Here is a 16021-nt window from a genome sequence, read left to right on the forward strand (position 1 = left end):
TGTGCCAGGGTAGGGCTGGGCACCAGAATTGAGAGAAAGGAGTGTCTCTCTCCTGAGCTTTCAATGGCCCTCATGCCAGCACCCAGGCAGTGTGAAGGAGTAAGCCACATGACGCAAATGTGGTGTGGAGAGGGGAAGAGCTGGACCTGGGGGGTGAGGGAAGTAGGCTGGAGCAAGAAGCTTTGAAGTGGAGGTGGGGAACAGACTGGGACTGGAGGCTGGCACAGGGGTGGGGACTGGGACTGCAGGGAGGAGACTGAATGAGAAGTCCAGGGAGGGGGACTGTGAGCCAGTGGGAATGAGAAATATGTGGGGGAGGGTGAGGAGGGACTGGAGGCTGTAGAGCGGGGAGAAGATGGGCCTGGGGAGAGCTGAATAGCTGCGCAAGGGGACTGGGGATAGAGTCTGGAGGAGGTGAGGAAAATAGACCAAGACAAGGAGCCATGGGTAAGGACAGGCCTGGGAGGGGGACAGTGCAGAAAGGTTCAAACTTGGGTGCAGGGCAGGGAATGGGCAGAAGAGTGTTTCCATTAGAGCCTCAGTGCAGCCTTAATTCAGTCTCTTATGCTTTATGCCCTAGCATATAGTCTCTAATTACATGGCTCTGTACCATCCTGCCTTTATACAGCGCTGTTGATGTTTGCTGCATAGACTGTCAAACATGGTCCCTGCCCTGAGGTACGTCCAATCTAGGTTTGATGGCAGACAAGGGTATGGGAGTGAGGGAAGTTTAGATAGTTACAGATCAAGAGGTCACTCTTCGTTTTGCACTGTGTGCATCGTGTTCCACTTCTTCGTTATGTTGGTGTGGGGGAGCTTGTTTGGAGGAAGTGGGCTTTGACGAGATAGTTGAAGAGGAGTGAGAAGGTCCTTCCAGGCTTAGGAGAGAGTGAGTGTGATGCTTGTGGGAGGAGAGCATGAAGGAAGCTGGAACTGACTGAGCACACAAGGCCCAAGCATGGTGCTTGGATTCTGCTATGGCTGTGCAAGCCTCCTGCCCAGCAGTCCATGGATGCCTCTGCTCTGCTGGCTGAAGGATGAGCGATGTTCTTGATCCAGTAGTGGAGGAAAGATTGAGAGCTTCACAGGGGAATGTGGCTCCAAAATTGGAAAGGCCGGAGTTTCTCAGGTCCCTTGTCAGAAGCCCTTCTGTCATATCTAGCGTGGTGAGGAAGAGCTCAGTGTCTGGATACCACTGGGTTAGGAGAGAATACTGGAGAGGGCTGTCTGGTGTGTTACATATGTAGTGATACCTGGTTCATATATACACAGACACTATTTTAAAATGCCATATCAATGGCAGGGGAGGCAGGGTGGATAATAGGGCAGGTCAGTTTGCTGTTCTTCCACAGACTGTCTGTGTGAACTTGGGCAAGTCACTTCATGTCCCTGCCTCAGTTTCCCCATTAGTAAAATGGGGATGATATTGCCCTCTTTTGTAAAACGCTGTGAGTTAGGTATTACTATAAATGGCCTGTTGGAGCCTCTCTAAATGACTGCAAAATGTCAAGAGGCTGTCTGAGAATAGCTTGGGTTCTCACCATTGTGGAGAGTCTATATTTTATCATATGTGAGACTAGTACAGGCTGTCAGCATCTGTCAGACCCAGGTCTGAAGCTAACCTCAGGAGAGGTTATAAATACCCTTTCCCATCTTGCATATATTCCAGGGCGGTGGAGCACCCAGGCATCCCAGAAGATCCCGAGTTCGTGCGGGTCCGAACCTATGAATCCCAGATGGTTATCCGACCACACAAGACGTTTGATGAGGTGAGTTCCTGGCCAGTCTGGAAAACCAGGGGAACAGTCGCCTGTCGTTAAGGCCTCCCCAGTGGAACCTGAGTCAGGACAGTAGCTCTTCTGAAAGGTGGTAACTGAATGTGCTGTCTAAAGCTCTGTGGTCTGCAGCAGCTGCACCAGGGATACCAGCTCTAAGTATCAAGGGGAAAGCTGTGTGGATTCGCCTAGCCCTAATGACAAGAAACCACTCTGACGGGACCCAGGATTGTGAGGCCCTGCACAATTGCCTGCTTTTAGCATAAGGAAGTCTTGTCTGTGCTCCCTGAAACCACCAGCCTCTGGCAGCACAAGTACAGCCTTCTGGACCCCGCAAGCCTTGTGCTGTATGTACAGGTAGCAATAGGCACGCACCAACCCGAGTGCTCCAAGTGTTCCCTGCAGTGTCCAGCCACTTATCCACTGGACACTCTCCGAATTCCCAAAGCAACAGGACACACCAGCTTGTCAGATTCAACTCAGGGCCACCTCTTAGCTTAACACCGCAGGACTGAGTTATATTTATAGTGAAAACAAGAATAAAGGACAGAGAATCAAGTGATACTGAGTAAAAATTTTGGGGAAATGGTTACATATAAAAATATTCTTTCTGAAGACTAAACTTAATAAGTTACTGTCTTGTCTAAAGAAGCTTTTCACCCAAATTTCTCTCCAGCTTTTTCAGCCAAGTCTAGCTGAGATCCCACTTTCATGAAGCAAATTTGCTGTGCACTTATGCTGGAATCTAGTATCAGAGGGGTAGCCGTGTTCTTCACTTGCATCTGAAGAAGTGAGGTTCTTACTCGCGAAAGCTTATGCTCCCAATACTTCTGTTAGTCTCAAAGGTGCCACAGGACCCTCTGTTGCTTTATGCTGGAATCTGTCACCTAGGAAGTGTCGTCTTTGTCCCCCAAATATAGTAGAACAAACCTGTGATATGCACCTATAGATAGGGTGTGTATTCTCTCTCTCTCTCTCTCTCCCTCCCTCCCTGTTAGTTTCTTTTTGACATTTCTTACAATCCTTCATTAGCATTCAGTTCAGATTGGTGATAGGTGGCTCATTGTGAAACATACAATTCTTAATTTGCATTTAAGCAGACAGGTAAACATCTCTTGTCTGACAGAAAACTTGTTTTTCACCTTTTGTTGGTGACCAGTGCCTAGCTATTCTTTGAGAACATATTTTCAGTATATATGGATACTGTGCAAGGAGTTATGTATACATACATTTTACAATTACATTGATGACCAAAGTGACATAGGCTTTTATTACATGATGCTCTCTTGGTGAGCTACCATGTACATTCCAGACTCAAAAGATTTCTGTAACCTCCTTGCCAGTTGGCACCAAGAGATTCCTGGGTCACAGCCACAAAGCTGTGACTTCCTTGGTGTCACCTTGGTTTTGCTATTGAGCTAAGTACCCAAAGTCAAAGGTGACAGCTTAGCCAAGATTTTCATAGATTCCAAGGCCAGAAGAGACCACTGTGATCATGTCCTCTGACCTGCATAACACGGGCACTTTTTCAAAGTGTTGTGTTCTGTTCTGTTACTTCTGAAAATGACTGTTTTTTTGGGCGCCCAAATTGAGACTCCTCCTAAGTGCTGAGCACACACCCTCTGAAAATCAGGCCCCTTTAAGGAGTCTCACCCAAAATCACTAGTCACTCTTGGAAATCTTGGCCCTTGTGCTTCAACCACTTGGGAGAAGCTTTTATGTGGTCTTAGCAGAATACACAGCAGCCTAGATCTGCCCCTTAGACTCTGGCTGGTCAACCTGTGTAGCAGCTAGCTGATTGGAACCAAGATTTGAGAGTAATTCCCTCCCATTTGTATTGTATGCTCTTATTTCTGAACCCAATATCTCTAATTTTATTGCTGTTATGTGTTGTTCTAAAGGCTTCTTATCTGCTGCCTCTCTCAGATCCTCCTGCTCAGGGTTTTGTAGCGTGGTCAGGGTAAATGACACGTTTAACACTTCACAAACTAACCCTCAGCTCTCCCGGGAAGGAGCTGACTAAATATGCTGTCATCATATAGGTTCATATGGGAAAATGAAGCGACTCAAGACACTTGAAGCTGGGGTTAAATCTGATGATTTTCATACTCTGAGCCCTGTGCTTGCTTCCTCCATGTTGTGTCTGTTTTTGTGGATCTCCATCAAAGCCCTGCATGTCAGCGTTCTCTTGCCCCAATTGAAGAGAGACTGGAGGAGGAAAATGGTTCAGACTTAAAACATATAATGCCAATAGTATCTGCAGAGACTCTAGTCAGGATTCTGATGCATTTGCTTTCAATCCTCATGCTTCCTGGTTATAAGTGGTAGCCAGGAAGAAAGTTCCCTGTGTGGTATAGTGTTGTGCAACTAAAACACCTTCCTGTGAGTCATTCAGCACTAGAGGCTGGCTGAGATGGGGGTTTTATCTGCCCTGCTTAGGTAGTGGCTTTGTAAGATCAGCCCTGGTTGCTGAGAGGTTCCTGTGACAGGTCAGGTATCACTAAACTTATTCCTCTTGCAGAACGGCTTTGATTACCTGTTGACGTACAGTGACAATCCACAGACAGTGTTCCCGCGCTACTGTGTCAGCTGGATGGTCTCTAGTGGTGAGTTGCTGGCTCTAACCCTTCGCTATGGTCTATGGATGTAAAATAGTAACCGGTTAACCAGTAAGCATTAGTCTTATCAGTTAACCCAGGCTAACCGTTAACCCCCAGCCCTTGGCGGGCCGGTGCAGCTGCAGGCCCACCGCGCCAGCCAGAACGGCCCCAGCCCCGCACGCCCCTCTCCATTTAATCGGTTAACCAGTTAGCTTTTTAAATGATACTTACATCCCTACTCTGGTTTGGGAGTCTGGCTCCTTTGAGCAGCATGAGTCCTCCGGCCTCCTTGTTTCTGGAATGAAAGCAGTGGGAGGGTGTTGTGGAGAACCTTGCCTGTGTTGGTCAGATGGACCTCCTCTTTTGGGGGATTACAGACAGACTTCAGTAAACACAAACTAGAGATCTGGCATGGGGAATCTGGGGAATGCGTGGTGAAGAGCCTCAGACTTTTCTGTTGGTTTCTCTATCCCTGGGGGGAGGGGAGGTGCACTATGCAGGGGCCTTCAATTTGAAGAGCCTGAGAAAGATAACTGTATAGGAGAGCTGCCCAGCGGTGCCGATTCTCACTGATTTCCCTTGACCAGCAATCAAGGGGAAATGGGACTTGGGAAGCTCGTCTGTGACTTCTTGTCTGTCTGACACTTGAGGGGATTTACCTACTTTCCCATCGTGGCCTTTGTACCTCCAATACTTGCACTCTGGAATGGCGTTCCTTCTTCCTCGCACCAGGTGATCTGCACACCCCAGGGGCAGTTAAAGGCACACTGCCAAGGTTGAGACCCACAGACTGGAACTTGTCATTAAAAAAATCACTACTTGTAAGATCAGGAAGAAGCTGAACAAACTCTCATCCCCTCTGAAACGCCTCCCAGGGTGACCCTCAGAGCACTCGAATGGGCTTGGCTCACTGGCCACTGCAGATGCACATGGTGTGTGTGTTTCCCCTCGAGAGTGGGTGAAAACATAGAAGTTACCTGCTCCTGGGATTGGAGTGGAAGGGCTGTGCAACAGGTGACTTATCCCCGAACGCTCTGCTCTGCTCAGAACCTCTGAGACGCAATCCATCCGTTCAGTAGCTTAATCAACCCACTGCCAATTAAGTCTTTAGTTTCCCACCCCCAGACTCTATCCACATAGACCCAAAAGCCTGTGTAAAATGGATGCTCTAAAGCTTGGGCTCTTTCAGACCAACAGCATGAGGGAGTGCTAGAGACAAGGACCTTAATTGAAAACACCTAGCCACCGGCTGGGCCCTGCTTACACCAGGGTCTATTAGGGCTGGTCTACACTATGCGGGGGATCGATCCAAGATACGCAACTTCAGCTACGCTATTCGCGTAGCTGAAGTCGAAGTATCTTGGATCGAATTACCTGGGGCCCACACGGTGTGGGATCGACGGCTGCGGCTCCCCCGTTGACTGCGCTACCGCCACTTGCTTTGGTGGAGTTCCGGAGTCGACGGTGAGCGCATTTGGGGATCGATAGATCACGTCTTAATGAGATGCGATAAATGGATTGCTACCCGCCCATACGGCGGGTAGTGAAGACGTACCCTCAGTTTGAGAACCTCTGCTGATGTCATCTGCACACCATGGCAGCGCATCTTCTCAGCAGCATGGGCTACAGTAAGCAGAGCAGGTCTGGCATCCACTCCCTATGGTGGCTTCCCATCAAATAGCAAGTCAAAATCAAGCTCTCAGTTCTTGCTTTCAAGCTGCTCAGTGGTCTGGGTCCAGCATATCTAACTGAGGCTAAACCCCTGGCAGGGAAGACACTGGTCAGCGGCTTTGCATCTTGGGCATGATGGAAAACTCTTCCATGGGGTGAAGCTCTTTTGTAGAGAAGACAGAGCTTTCTCAAGGGATGGTCTGCAGCTGTGGAATGAAATCTCTCACCAGCTTAAACCTCCTCCTCTTCCCCTCCAAGTGCCAGGTGCACTCCTCTGATCTGTACCGTGGGCACACAGCTCTCCGGGGGAGAGAATGAGCCCCACATGATGCCTGTTAGTCACTTTACAATGTGCATGACTGAAAGCACTAGGATACTACAGTTATGGGGATGAGATAAGAACCTGTGTAGAAAGACTTTAAACCATTACAATTGCAAAGTCAAGCGCTCAAGTAGGGAAATGCAGAATTAAGGTTGTCCAGGAGCCCTTAATTTGGCTCCCTTGGGCATCTGCACTATAATAAAATGAGATAATGTAATTAAATACTGTTTCCCCACAGTACCCATCTCCTTCAGTTCAATGTTTCTCTTGATCCCCCTCATTCAATATATGCCCTCAGGCTTTGCTTACCACACACCATCCAAAACCTGCACTGGATGGACCCAGGACTTGGAATTTCCTCCTGGCTGTTTCTATGGTGCTCTTACTGTAGTATTTGAGTGTTTCACAAACTTTAATGAATGTGCCTTCACCACCCCCTCATGAGAGTAGGTGATGCTAGTATGCCCATTTTTGCAGCTGCGGCACAGAAGAAGACCAAAATTGCCAAGTGTTCACAAATTTTGGGTGCCCAGCTTGTGATACCTAAGGTCTGGGTGGTTTTTGTTTTGTTTTCCCCCCCCCAGAAATACTTAGCATTTTTATAGCCCTCTGTCTGATCAAAGAACAACTCTGCTCCACTTCCATTGCAGTTCTGCACATTTGGACCTACGTGTCTCCTAGCACCCAGAAAAGGAGGAGTAAATACACACCACCTGACTTTTGCGACAAATGAGGCAGAGGTTCTACAGACAGCCTCTGTCACTACACAACCCTGATTCGTTCCCAGAGCACAAGGTCTGGGTGCTCTGGGAAAAAATAGTCTGTGATCATGTAACCAAAAACTATCCTAATACAGACACACAAGGGGGCAAATAGTGAAGGTTTAGAAAAGCTATTTAGAAAAGCTGGATGAGCACAAATCCATGGGGCTGGATGCGCTGCGTCCGAGGGTGCTAAAGGAGTTGGTGGATGTGATTGCAGAGCCATTGGCCATTATCTTTGAAAACTCATGGCGATCGGGGGAGGTCCTGGATGACTGGAAAAAGGCTAATGTAGTGCTCATCTTTAAAAAAAGGAAGGAGGAGGATCCAGTCAGCCTCACCTCAGTCCCTAGAAAAATCATGGAGCAGGTCCTCAAGGAATCAATTCTGAAGCACTTAGAGGAGAGGAAAGTGATCAGGAACAGTCAGCATGGATTCACCAAGGGCAAGTCATGCCTGACTAACCTAATTGCCTTCTATGAGGAGATAACTGGCTCTGTGGATGAGGGGAAAGCAGTGGATATGTTATTCCTTGACTTTAGCAAAACTTTTGATAGGTCTCCCACAGTATTCTTGCCGGCAAGTTAAAGAAGTATGGCTGGATGAATGGACTATAAGGTGAATAGAAAGCTGGCTAGATCGTCTGGCTCGACGGGTAGTGATCAATGGCTCCAGTGATAGTTGGCAGCCAGTATCAAGCGGAGTGCCCAAAGGGTCAGTCCTGGGGCTGGTTTTGTTCAATATCTTCATTAATGATCTGGAGGATGGCGTGCACTGCAGCCTCAGGAAGTTTGCAAATGACACTAAACTGGGAGGAGTGGTAGATACGCTGGAGGGTAGGGTTAGCATACAGAGGAACCTAGACAAATTAGAGGATTGGGCCAAAAGAAATCTGATGAGGTTCAACAAGGACAAGTGCAGAGTCCTGCACTTAGGACGGAAGAATCCCATGCACTGCTACAGACTAGGGACCGAATGGCTAGGCAGCAGTTCTGCAGAAAAGGACCTAGGGGTTAGAGTGGACGAGAAGCTGGATATGAGTCAACAGTGTGCCCTTGTTGCCAAGAAGGCTAACGGCATTTTGGGTTCTATAAGTAGGGGCATTGCCAGCAGATCGAGGGACGTGATCATTGTCCTCAATTTGGCATTGGTGAGGCCTCATCTGGAGTACTGTGTCCAGTTTTGGGCCCCCCACTACAAGAAGGATGTGGAAAAATTAGAAAGAGTCCAGCAGAGGGCAACAAAAATGATTAAAGGGGCTGGGGCACATGCCTTATGAGGAGAAGCTGAGGGAACTGGGATTGTTTAGTCTGCAGAAGAGAAGAATGAGGGGGGATTTGATAGCTGCTTTCAACTACTGGAAAGGGGATTCCAAAGAGGATGGATCTAGACTGTTCTCAGTGGTACATAAGAATGGCCGTACTGGGTCAGATCAAAGGTCCATCTAGCCCAGTGTCCTGTCTACTGACAGTGGCCAATGCCAGGTGCCCCAGAGGGAGTGAACCCAACAGGCAATGATCAAGTGATCTCTCTCCTGCCATCCATCTCCATCCTCTGACAAACAGAGGCTAGGAACACCCTTCCTTACCCATCCTGGCTAATATCCATTAACGGAATTAACATCCATGAATTTATCCAGTTCTCTTTTAAACGCTGTTATAGTCCTAGCCTTCATAACCTCCTCAGGCTAGGAGTTCCACAAGTTGACTGTGTGCTGTGTGAAGAACTTCCCTTTATTTTAAACCTGTTGCCCATTAATTTCATTTGGTGGCCCCTAGTTCTTGTATTATGGGAACAAGTAAATAACTTTCCTTATTTACTTTCTCTAAATCACTCATGATTTTATATACCTCGATCATATCCACCCCTTAGTCTCCTCTTTTCCAAGCTGAAAAGTCCTAGCCTCTTTAACCTGTCCTCATATGGGACCCATTCCAAACCCCTAATCATTTTAGTTGCCCTTCTCTGAACCTTTTCTTATGCCAGTATATCTTTTTTTGAGATGAGGAGACCACATCCGTATGCAGTATTCAAATGTGGGCGTACAATGGATTTATACAAGGGCAATAAGATACTCTCGGTCTTATTTTCTATCCCCTTTTTAATGATTCCTAATATCCTGTTTGCTTTTTTGACCGCCGCTGCACATTGCGTGGACGTCTTCAGAGAACTATCCACGATGATTCCAAGATCTTTTTCCTGATTCGTTGTAGCTAAATTAACCCCCATCATATTGTATGTTTAGTTGGGATTTTTCTTTCAATGTGCATTACTTTACATTTATCCACATTAAATTTCATTTGCCATTTTGTTGCCCAATCACTTAGTTTTGTGAGATCTTTTTGAAGTTCAACAGTCTGCTTTGGTCTTAACTATCTTGAGCAGTTTAGTATCATCTGCAAACTTTGCCACCTCACTGTTTACCCCTTTCTCCAGATCATTTATGAATAAGTTGAATAGGATTGGTCCTAGGACTGACCCTTGGGGAACACCACTAGTTACCCCTCTCCATTCTGAGAATTTACCATTTATTCCTACCCTTTGTTCCCTGTCTTTTAACCGGTTCTCAGTCCATGAAAGGACCTTCCCTCTTATCCCATGACAACTTAATTTACGTAAGAGCCTTTGGTGAGGGACCTTGTCAAAGGCTTTCTGGAAATCTAAGTACACTGTCTACTGGATCCCCCTTGTTCACATGTTTGTTGACCCCTTCAAAGAACTTTAATAGATTAGTAAGACACGATTTCCCTTTACAGAAATCATGTTGACTTTTGCCCAACAATTTATGTTCTTCTATGTGTCTGACAATTTTATTCTTTACTATTGTTTCAACTAATTTGCCCGGTACTGACGTTGGACTTACCGGTCTGTAATTGCTGGGATCACCTCTAGAGCCTTTTTTAAATATTGGCGTTACATTAGCCTATCTTCCAGTCATTGGATACAGAAGCCGATTTAAAGGACAGGTTACAAACCCTAGTTAATAGTTCCGCAACTTCACATTTGAGTTCTTTCAGAACTCTTGGGTGAATGTCATCTGGTCCCGGTGACTTGTTACTGTTAAATTTATCAATTAATTCCAAAATCTCTTCTAGTGACACCTCAGTCTGTGACAATTCCTCCAATTTGTCACCTACAAAAGCCGGCTCAGGTTTGGGAATCTCCCTAACATCCTCAGCCATGAAGACTGAAGCAAAGAATCCATTTAGTTTCTCCGCAATGACTTTATCGTCTTTAAGCACTCTCATTTGTATCTTGATCGTCCAGGGGCCCCACTGGTTGTTAGCAGGCTTCCTGCTTCTGATGTACTCTAAAAAAACATTTTATTACCTTTTGAGTTTTTGGCTAGCCATTCTTCAAACTCCTCTTTGGCTTTTCTTATTACATTTTTACACTTAATTAGGCAGTGTTTATGTTCCTTTCTATTTACCTCACTAGGATTTGACTTCCACTTTTTAAAAGATGCCTTTTTATCTCACTGCTTTTTACATGGTGGTTAAGCCACGGTGGCTCTCTTTTAGTTTTTACTGTGTGTTTTTTTTGTTTTTTGTTTTTTGTTTTTTTTTTAGTTTGGGGTATACATTTAAGTTGGTCCTCTATTATGGTGTCTTTGAAAAGCATCCATGTAGCTTGCAGGGATTTCACTTTAGTCACTGTACCTTTTAATTTCTGTTTCACTAACCCCCTCATTTTTGCATAGTTCCCCTTTTTGAAATTAAATGCCACAGTGTTGGGCTGTTGAGGTGTTCTTCCCACCACAGGGATGTTAAACGTTATTGTATTATAGTCATTATTTCCAAGCGGTCCGGTTATAGTTACCTCTTGGACCAGCTCCTGCGCTCCACTCAGGACTAAATCAAGAGTTGCCTCTCCCTTGTGGGTTCCCGTACCAGCTGCTCCAAGAAGCAGTCATTTCAAGTATCAAGAAATTTTGTCTCTACATTTCATCCTGAGGTGACATGTTCCCAGGCAATATGGAGATAATTGAAATCACCCACTATTATTGAGTTCTTAATTTTGATAGCCTCTCTAATTTCCCTTCGCATTTCATCGTTACTATCACTGTCCTGGTCAGGTGGTCGATAATAGATCCCTAATGTTATATTCTTATTAGAGCATGAAATTACTATCCATAGAGGTGACAGAACAAGGAGTAATGGTTTCAAGTTGTAATGCGGGAGGTTTAGGTTGGATATTAGGAAAAGCTTTTTCACTAGGAGGCTGGTGAAGCACTGGGATGGGTTACCTAGGGAGGTGGTGGAATCTCCTTCCTTAGAGGTTTTTAAGGTCAGGCTTGACAAAGCCCTGGCTGGGATGATTTTAGCTGGGGATTGGTCCTGCTTTGAGCAGGGGGTTGGACTAGATACCTCCTGAGGTCCCTTCCAACCCTGATATTCTATGATTCTAAGGTTGCTTTAATTCTGTCATTTCCTAACTGTTGAGTGCTTGACTTTGCATCTTTAACATTCTTTCAGTGTAGCTTTTTTGGGAAGTAACTTCCAAATTAAAAAAAAAAAAAAGGCTGAAGAAACAACTTCTCTCACTGTAGAATCAGACTGACCTGCCCATGGGCCATCAGCAGGATTCAGCCCTTTGCAAACCCAGCCCTCTCCCACTTGAGCTGGCAGAGGGGAATAGTACAATTACTACCTCTTACTCCACGTGGACCTGTGCTAAAGGGGGATGGCACTTTGCCAGTGGTTTCACAGAAATTTGCTGACAGCAGAGGAGTCTGGAGCCTGAGAACTCCATGGTTTGATACCAGGTTTTGGGGTCGTGTACTCTAGTGGCTATAGACCATTCTGTTCCTGTACCCCAGCCTGCTTGTTACCTTTCTGCTTCTTCCCACCCTCTGGTTCCCATAACCCTACCACCATTTTCTCACTGGTCTATTTCCTGGGTACCAGAAGGGGGAGCCCTCAGCAAAGGAGAGACAGGCTCCCTGCTCTAGGTTCCAGTGGCATAGCAACAGTCAGGATGAGCAATTGCAGGGCAAGTCCAGATCAGCCCCAGGATGGAGCAGACTCACTTGGGGATGACACATAGGGGTTTTGAGGGGATGGAGTATGTTCAGTGCAGATGGAATTTAGGGTGATTTAGTGAACTTCTCAAGTCTCTAAAGTGCAAACTGAGACTTCTTCAGATGCTTGCGATTTGGCCAAATTTGGATTAATTTTTCACAGGGACAGCACAAGTCACATCCTTAACACCACAGCATCTCCAGCCAAATTTCAAGACCCTGCTGCAAAGCATGGGGGTGGCAGAGCTCCTCCATGAAATGTTTGGAAGACTGTTTTAACTAACTTCCTCCTCAGAAATGACTGAACAGTTTAGCTGAAACTTCCCAGACAAATTCAGCCGGCGGCAGACACCTGTCATGAGAAATTTCAGCCCAAAGTGTTAATGTTTGGCAGATATATACACAACTGAAAAGAAGGTCTTGTAATGGAAAGTGTTGGGTAACCTTACTCTAGCTTCACATAGAACAGAATAGGAAGATTACTGCCCCATCGAGTCCTCCTTGATTTGATGGCATCTCTGCGTACACCTTCTTGTGAGTGTTCTTGTGTGTGCTTTCCCTTGCCGCCCTTTTGGCCCTGCTGTAGAGGAGGAAACTCGGCAAGTCACCTCACCTCGCTGTCCCTCGATCAGTGTGTCAGTGATCAAGTTGGGAGTTCCTGGCTCCCACACTTATTCCTGCCTCTTAATTAGTCAGGGGGCATTGAGGTGCTTAGGTTTTGTGGGGATGGATGCTCACTTCGTGTGCTACACATTGGATAGATTGTTTTGTCAGCTGTTTGTGTTGAGGTCTGAGCCTGTTTCTGGAGCAGTCCAGATGTCCCCTCCCTGCACTTCCTTGGTACTCACTGTCACTCCCTTTCCTGCCAGGCATGCCAGACTTCCTGGAAAAACTGCACACAGCGGCTCTGAAAGCGAAGCGGATGGAGATCGAAGTGCGGGACTACATCTCTGCCAAACCCATTGAGAACAGCAGCAGCGGCGAGGGGAAGGCGAGCATGCCTGGTGCAGAGCACAAGAGCGAAGACACCCACAGCCCTGCGCAGCTCGAGTACGCTTAAGGGCTGGCTGTGCCTCCTGCGTCAGCACTCTAGCCTCTGCTCCTGGATCCACGGAGCAGGGCCGATGGGGCGCTGTGACGTCGGTGTAGCCACTGGACCTTAGTTCAGCTGTTCTCCTTTTGACTCCAAACCCCTCCTCGCTTCTGTCTTCTGCTGCATGTGGGGAGAGGGGTCTCTCCCCTGTGTGAGCCTTGTTCTGAGCGAGGCCTGGCCATTGAAACACAACGTTGTGTAATATCCTCTCGTGCTGGTGGTTTGTCCCTGGTGAGGGGATGCCCTAAAAAAACACCTGGTCTCTGTCACAGTATGGTCAACATCTCTCCCGCCTTCCCCCCTCCCCTTTGAGCTAGTGTTGGGCACAGATGCCACTGGCTCCTGAAGCTCCAGGGCAGTTCAGCTCTGCAGTGTCAGGGGTGGTGTGTAGAGAACCTTAGCCGCAGGGTTGGTGGGCTAGTCTGCAGCCAGCCCCAGATGGGTCACGCGGGTGGGGGTAGGGAGGTGGGATCTGTGTTCAGTGACACTTAAGTGTGTACTGCAGTGTGCCTCTGCAACATGAGGGGAGTGTTCCTCTGCTGGCCAAGTGCCTTTCACCTGGAGCTGCCCTGGCCTCAGCTGGAAGTGGAGAGCTGTGCCTGGCAGGGGTGTGGCTGTGCTCAGTGTTGCCCACTGGAACAGGATGATGCCTCCTGGGAAACCAGCACCGCTGCACCTGTCACCATATTTTTGCCTGTGTTTTCCTGGTGGGAAGAATGAAGGACTCTTGGCTGCATTACTACCTGTGGCTCTGGGGGCTGGTGTGGGAGAGGGACTTGGTATCACTTGGGCAGGGAGCATGGATGAGGAGGCCTGGTTCAGCTGCCTTCTTACCTCAGTGGCTTTTTATTTTGATTTTTCCCTGGGAGGGCACAGCTCCTGCTGCCGTGAATGCCCGTGCCACCATAACGAACAGAGGAACAGAAAACTGCCGGCAGCTGCCTCCTGTGCTGAGTTAGCCGCACCTCTGTCTGGTTGGATCAGACACATGCCTGCAGTCATGGCCCCTACCCAGCTTCCCTTGTGGTGGGAGAGGGGAAGCTGTCAGGATGCAGCCAGGGTGAGGGTCACTGGCAGCACTTGCTTTGCTAGGGAAGGGTCTGGAGCAATCTAGGAAAATGGTTAAACCTTAATAATAAATGAATAAGCTCTTGTAGTAATGACCGAACTGCATATTGGGTCAGGCTAATTGCATGTGTTCACCCCAGAGGTTCCTGTTCTGCAGTGTAGTCCTGGTTTGGATCTCGAGGAGAGACCAAGAGCACTCCCTGTCCTGTGTATTTCCTGTTACCCAGAGTGTACTTGCCAGTGTGTTTCAGCCTGGTTCTCCTTGTGATAAGCAGAGTTTGGGAGAGGGGCTTCTCTCCGTGTCCAGTCCCCACCCTGGGGGGAGGGGCACACAGTCCAAATGCTCTTCCAGGGGCCTGAAGCCTCATGTTTTAACAGCCCTAACTGCACCATCACAGGGAAGGACTCTCTGAATTCTCCTGTGCTGTAGGGAGCTGCTGCTTATGGCACTTGCCTAGTGGGACTCCCCTCTCAGTGCAGGAGTTGGGGGGCTAGGGCCAGAGCTTTCTGCCACTGCCCTTTCGGGATATACCTGGTTCCAGAGGAAACAGAATTCTGTGCTGATACCTCCCAGTGGTCAGGTACCCCCACCCCACTCCCTGATAACATGCGGTTTGAAGTCCCCTGTAGGACAGACAGCATGAGCCAGGTGGGCTCCCACGAACAGATCCTGCTGTGGTGCCAGAAAGCAACTCTTCCCACCTTCCCTTTCCTTCAAGGGCCTGGCTACCGCGTGGTACAGTGAGTGAGTGGGAGGGGGCTCAACCCTCAGCTGAGTGCAATCGAGGGGTGCTGTGTGTTGGAGGCCTCCTGGCTCCTCAGTTCCTGTTTGTGGCCATTGAGGTCCATTAACATAGTCACTCTGGATTTGTTACAGCTTCACTCAAACCTGGCATTTCTATGAAAACGGATGTGTGAATAAACTTACACTGGGGCAAACCCCCATGGAGTTGCAGTGTCCTTGGGCTGAGAGAGGGAATGTGGAGCTGGTGATGGGGTTGGCAGAGCAGAGCTCTCACCATGCCTCAGAGCAGCTGGAAGGAGTCAGTCGCCTCTGGCTCTGGCCAGTTGTTTATCAAAGGTATGCAGGGCCCAGCTGAGGGAGGGGAATGTGTCCTCCAAGGCAGGACACGTGAGCATGGGGAGCAACAGCAATTGGTGCACTGCGAAGCACCCCGCTTGCCAGGAGTTCTAGATACAGCCTCGTACGTGGATGGCACATGTTCTTGCATGCCAGGTGGATGGTGTCAGTTCAGGGCAACTGCACTTGTATTCCCTCTCCATGATCTGGAAGGGTATCCACTCTAGGGTCCCAGCTCCCCAGCTGTCCCCTCTTGGGCAGAGACCTGCCTATCTCTCCCTCCTGAGTGGGGTTTTTCCAGCCAGCATAGTTCCCTGCCTACACTGCATTCCACAGAAAGCAAGATAGCCTCAGCAGGCCTGCATTGCTTTTCTCGTCAGAGGCTGTAAACCGCAAAATTGCCACAGACAAGTTACCACAGGGCTGTCTCTAAGCAAGTAGACTTAAGGTAAAAACATTACCAAGAAAACATGAAAAACAATAAAGAACCTATACACATGCTAATAAGCTTACTGGAGATTTCTCCCCCCCCCCCCCCCCCCCCCCCCCCCCCACCCCCCCCCCCGGCCGCNAAGTAAGCACATTTATTCTTAAGGTGAAAGCATTACAGAGAAAACGTAGTAGAACAAT

General features: G+C 48.0%; 1 protein-coding gene across 2 annotated transcripts in view; it reads left to right on the top strand.

Annotated features, from left to right (window-relative positions):
- The window catches only part of STARD7 (StAR related lipid transfer domain containing 7), a 37394-nt gene extending 22135 nt beyond the window's left edge, over positions 1-15259 (top strand). For both annotated transcript variants that reach the window (XM_034761675.1, XM_034761674.1), the window contains 3 exons: positions 1670-1769; positions 4297-4381; positions 13019-15259. In XM_034761675.1, coding sequence (XP_034617566.1) covers positions 1670-1769; positions 4297-4381; positions 13019-13209 — 376 coding nt within the window. In that variant the 3' untranslated portion in view covers positions 13210-15259. The remainder of the gene's footprint in view (positions 1-1669; positions 1770-4296; positions 4382-13018) is intronic.
- The last annotated feature ends 762 nt before the right edge of the window (positions 15260-16021 follow it).

The sequence above is a fragment of the Trachemys scripta genome, chromosome 2 (genome assembly GCF_013100865.1).
Source record: "Trachemys scripta elegans isolate TJP31775 chromosome 2, CAS_Tse_1.0, whole genome shotgun sequence".
Lineage (NCBI taxonomy): Eukaryota > Metazoa > Chordata > Testudines > Emydidae > Trachemys > Trachemys scripta.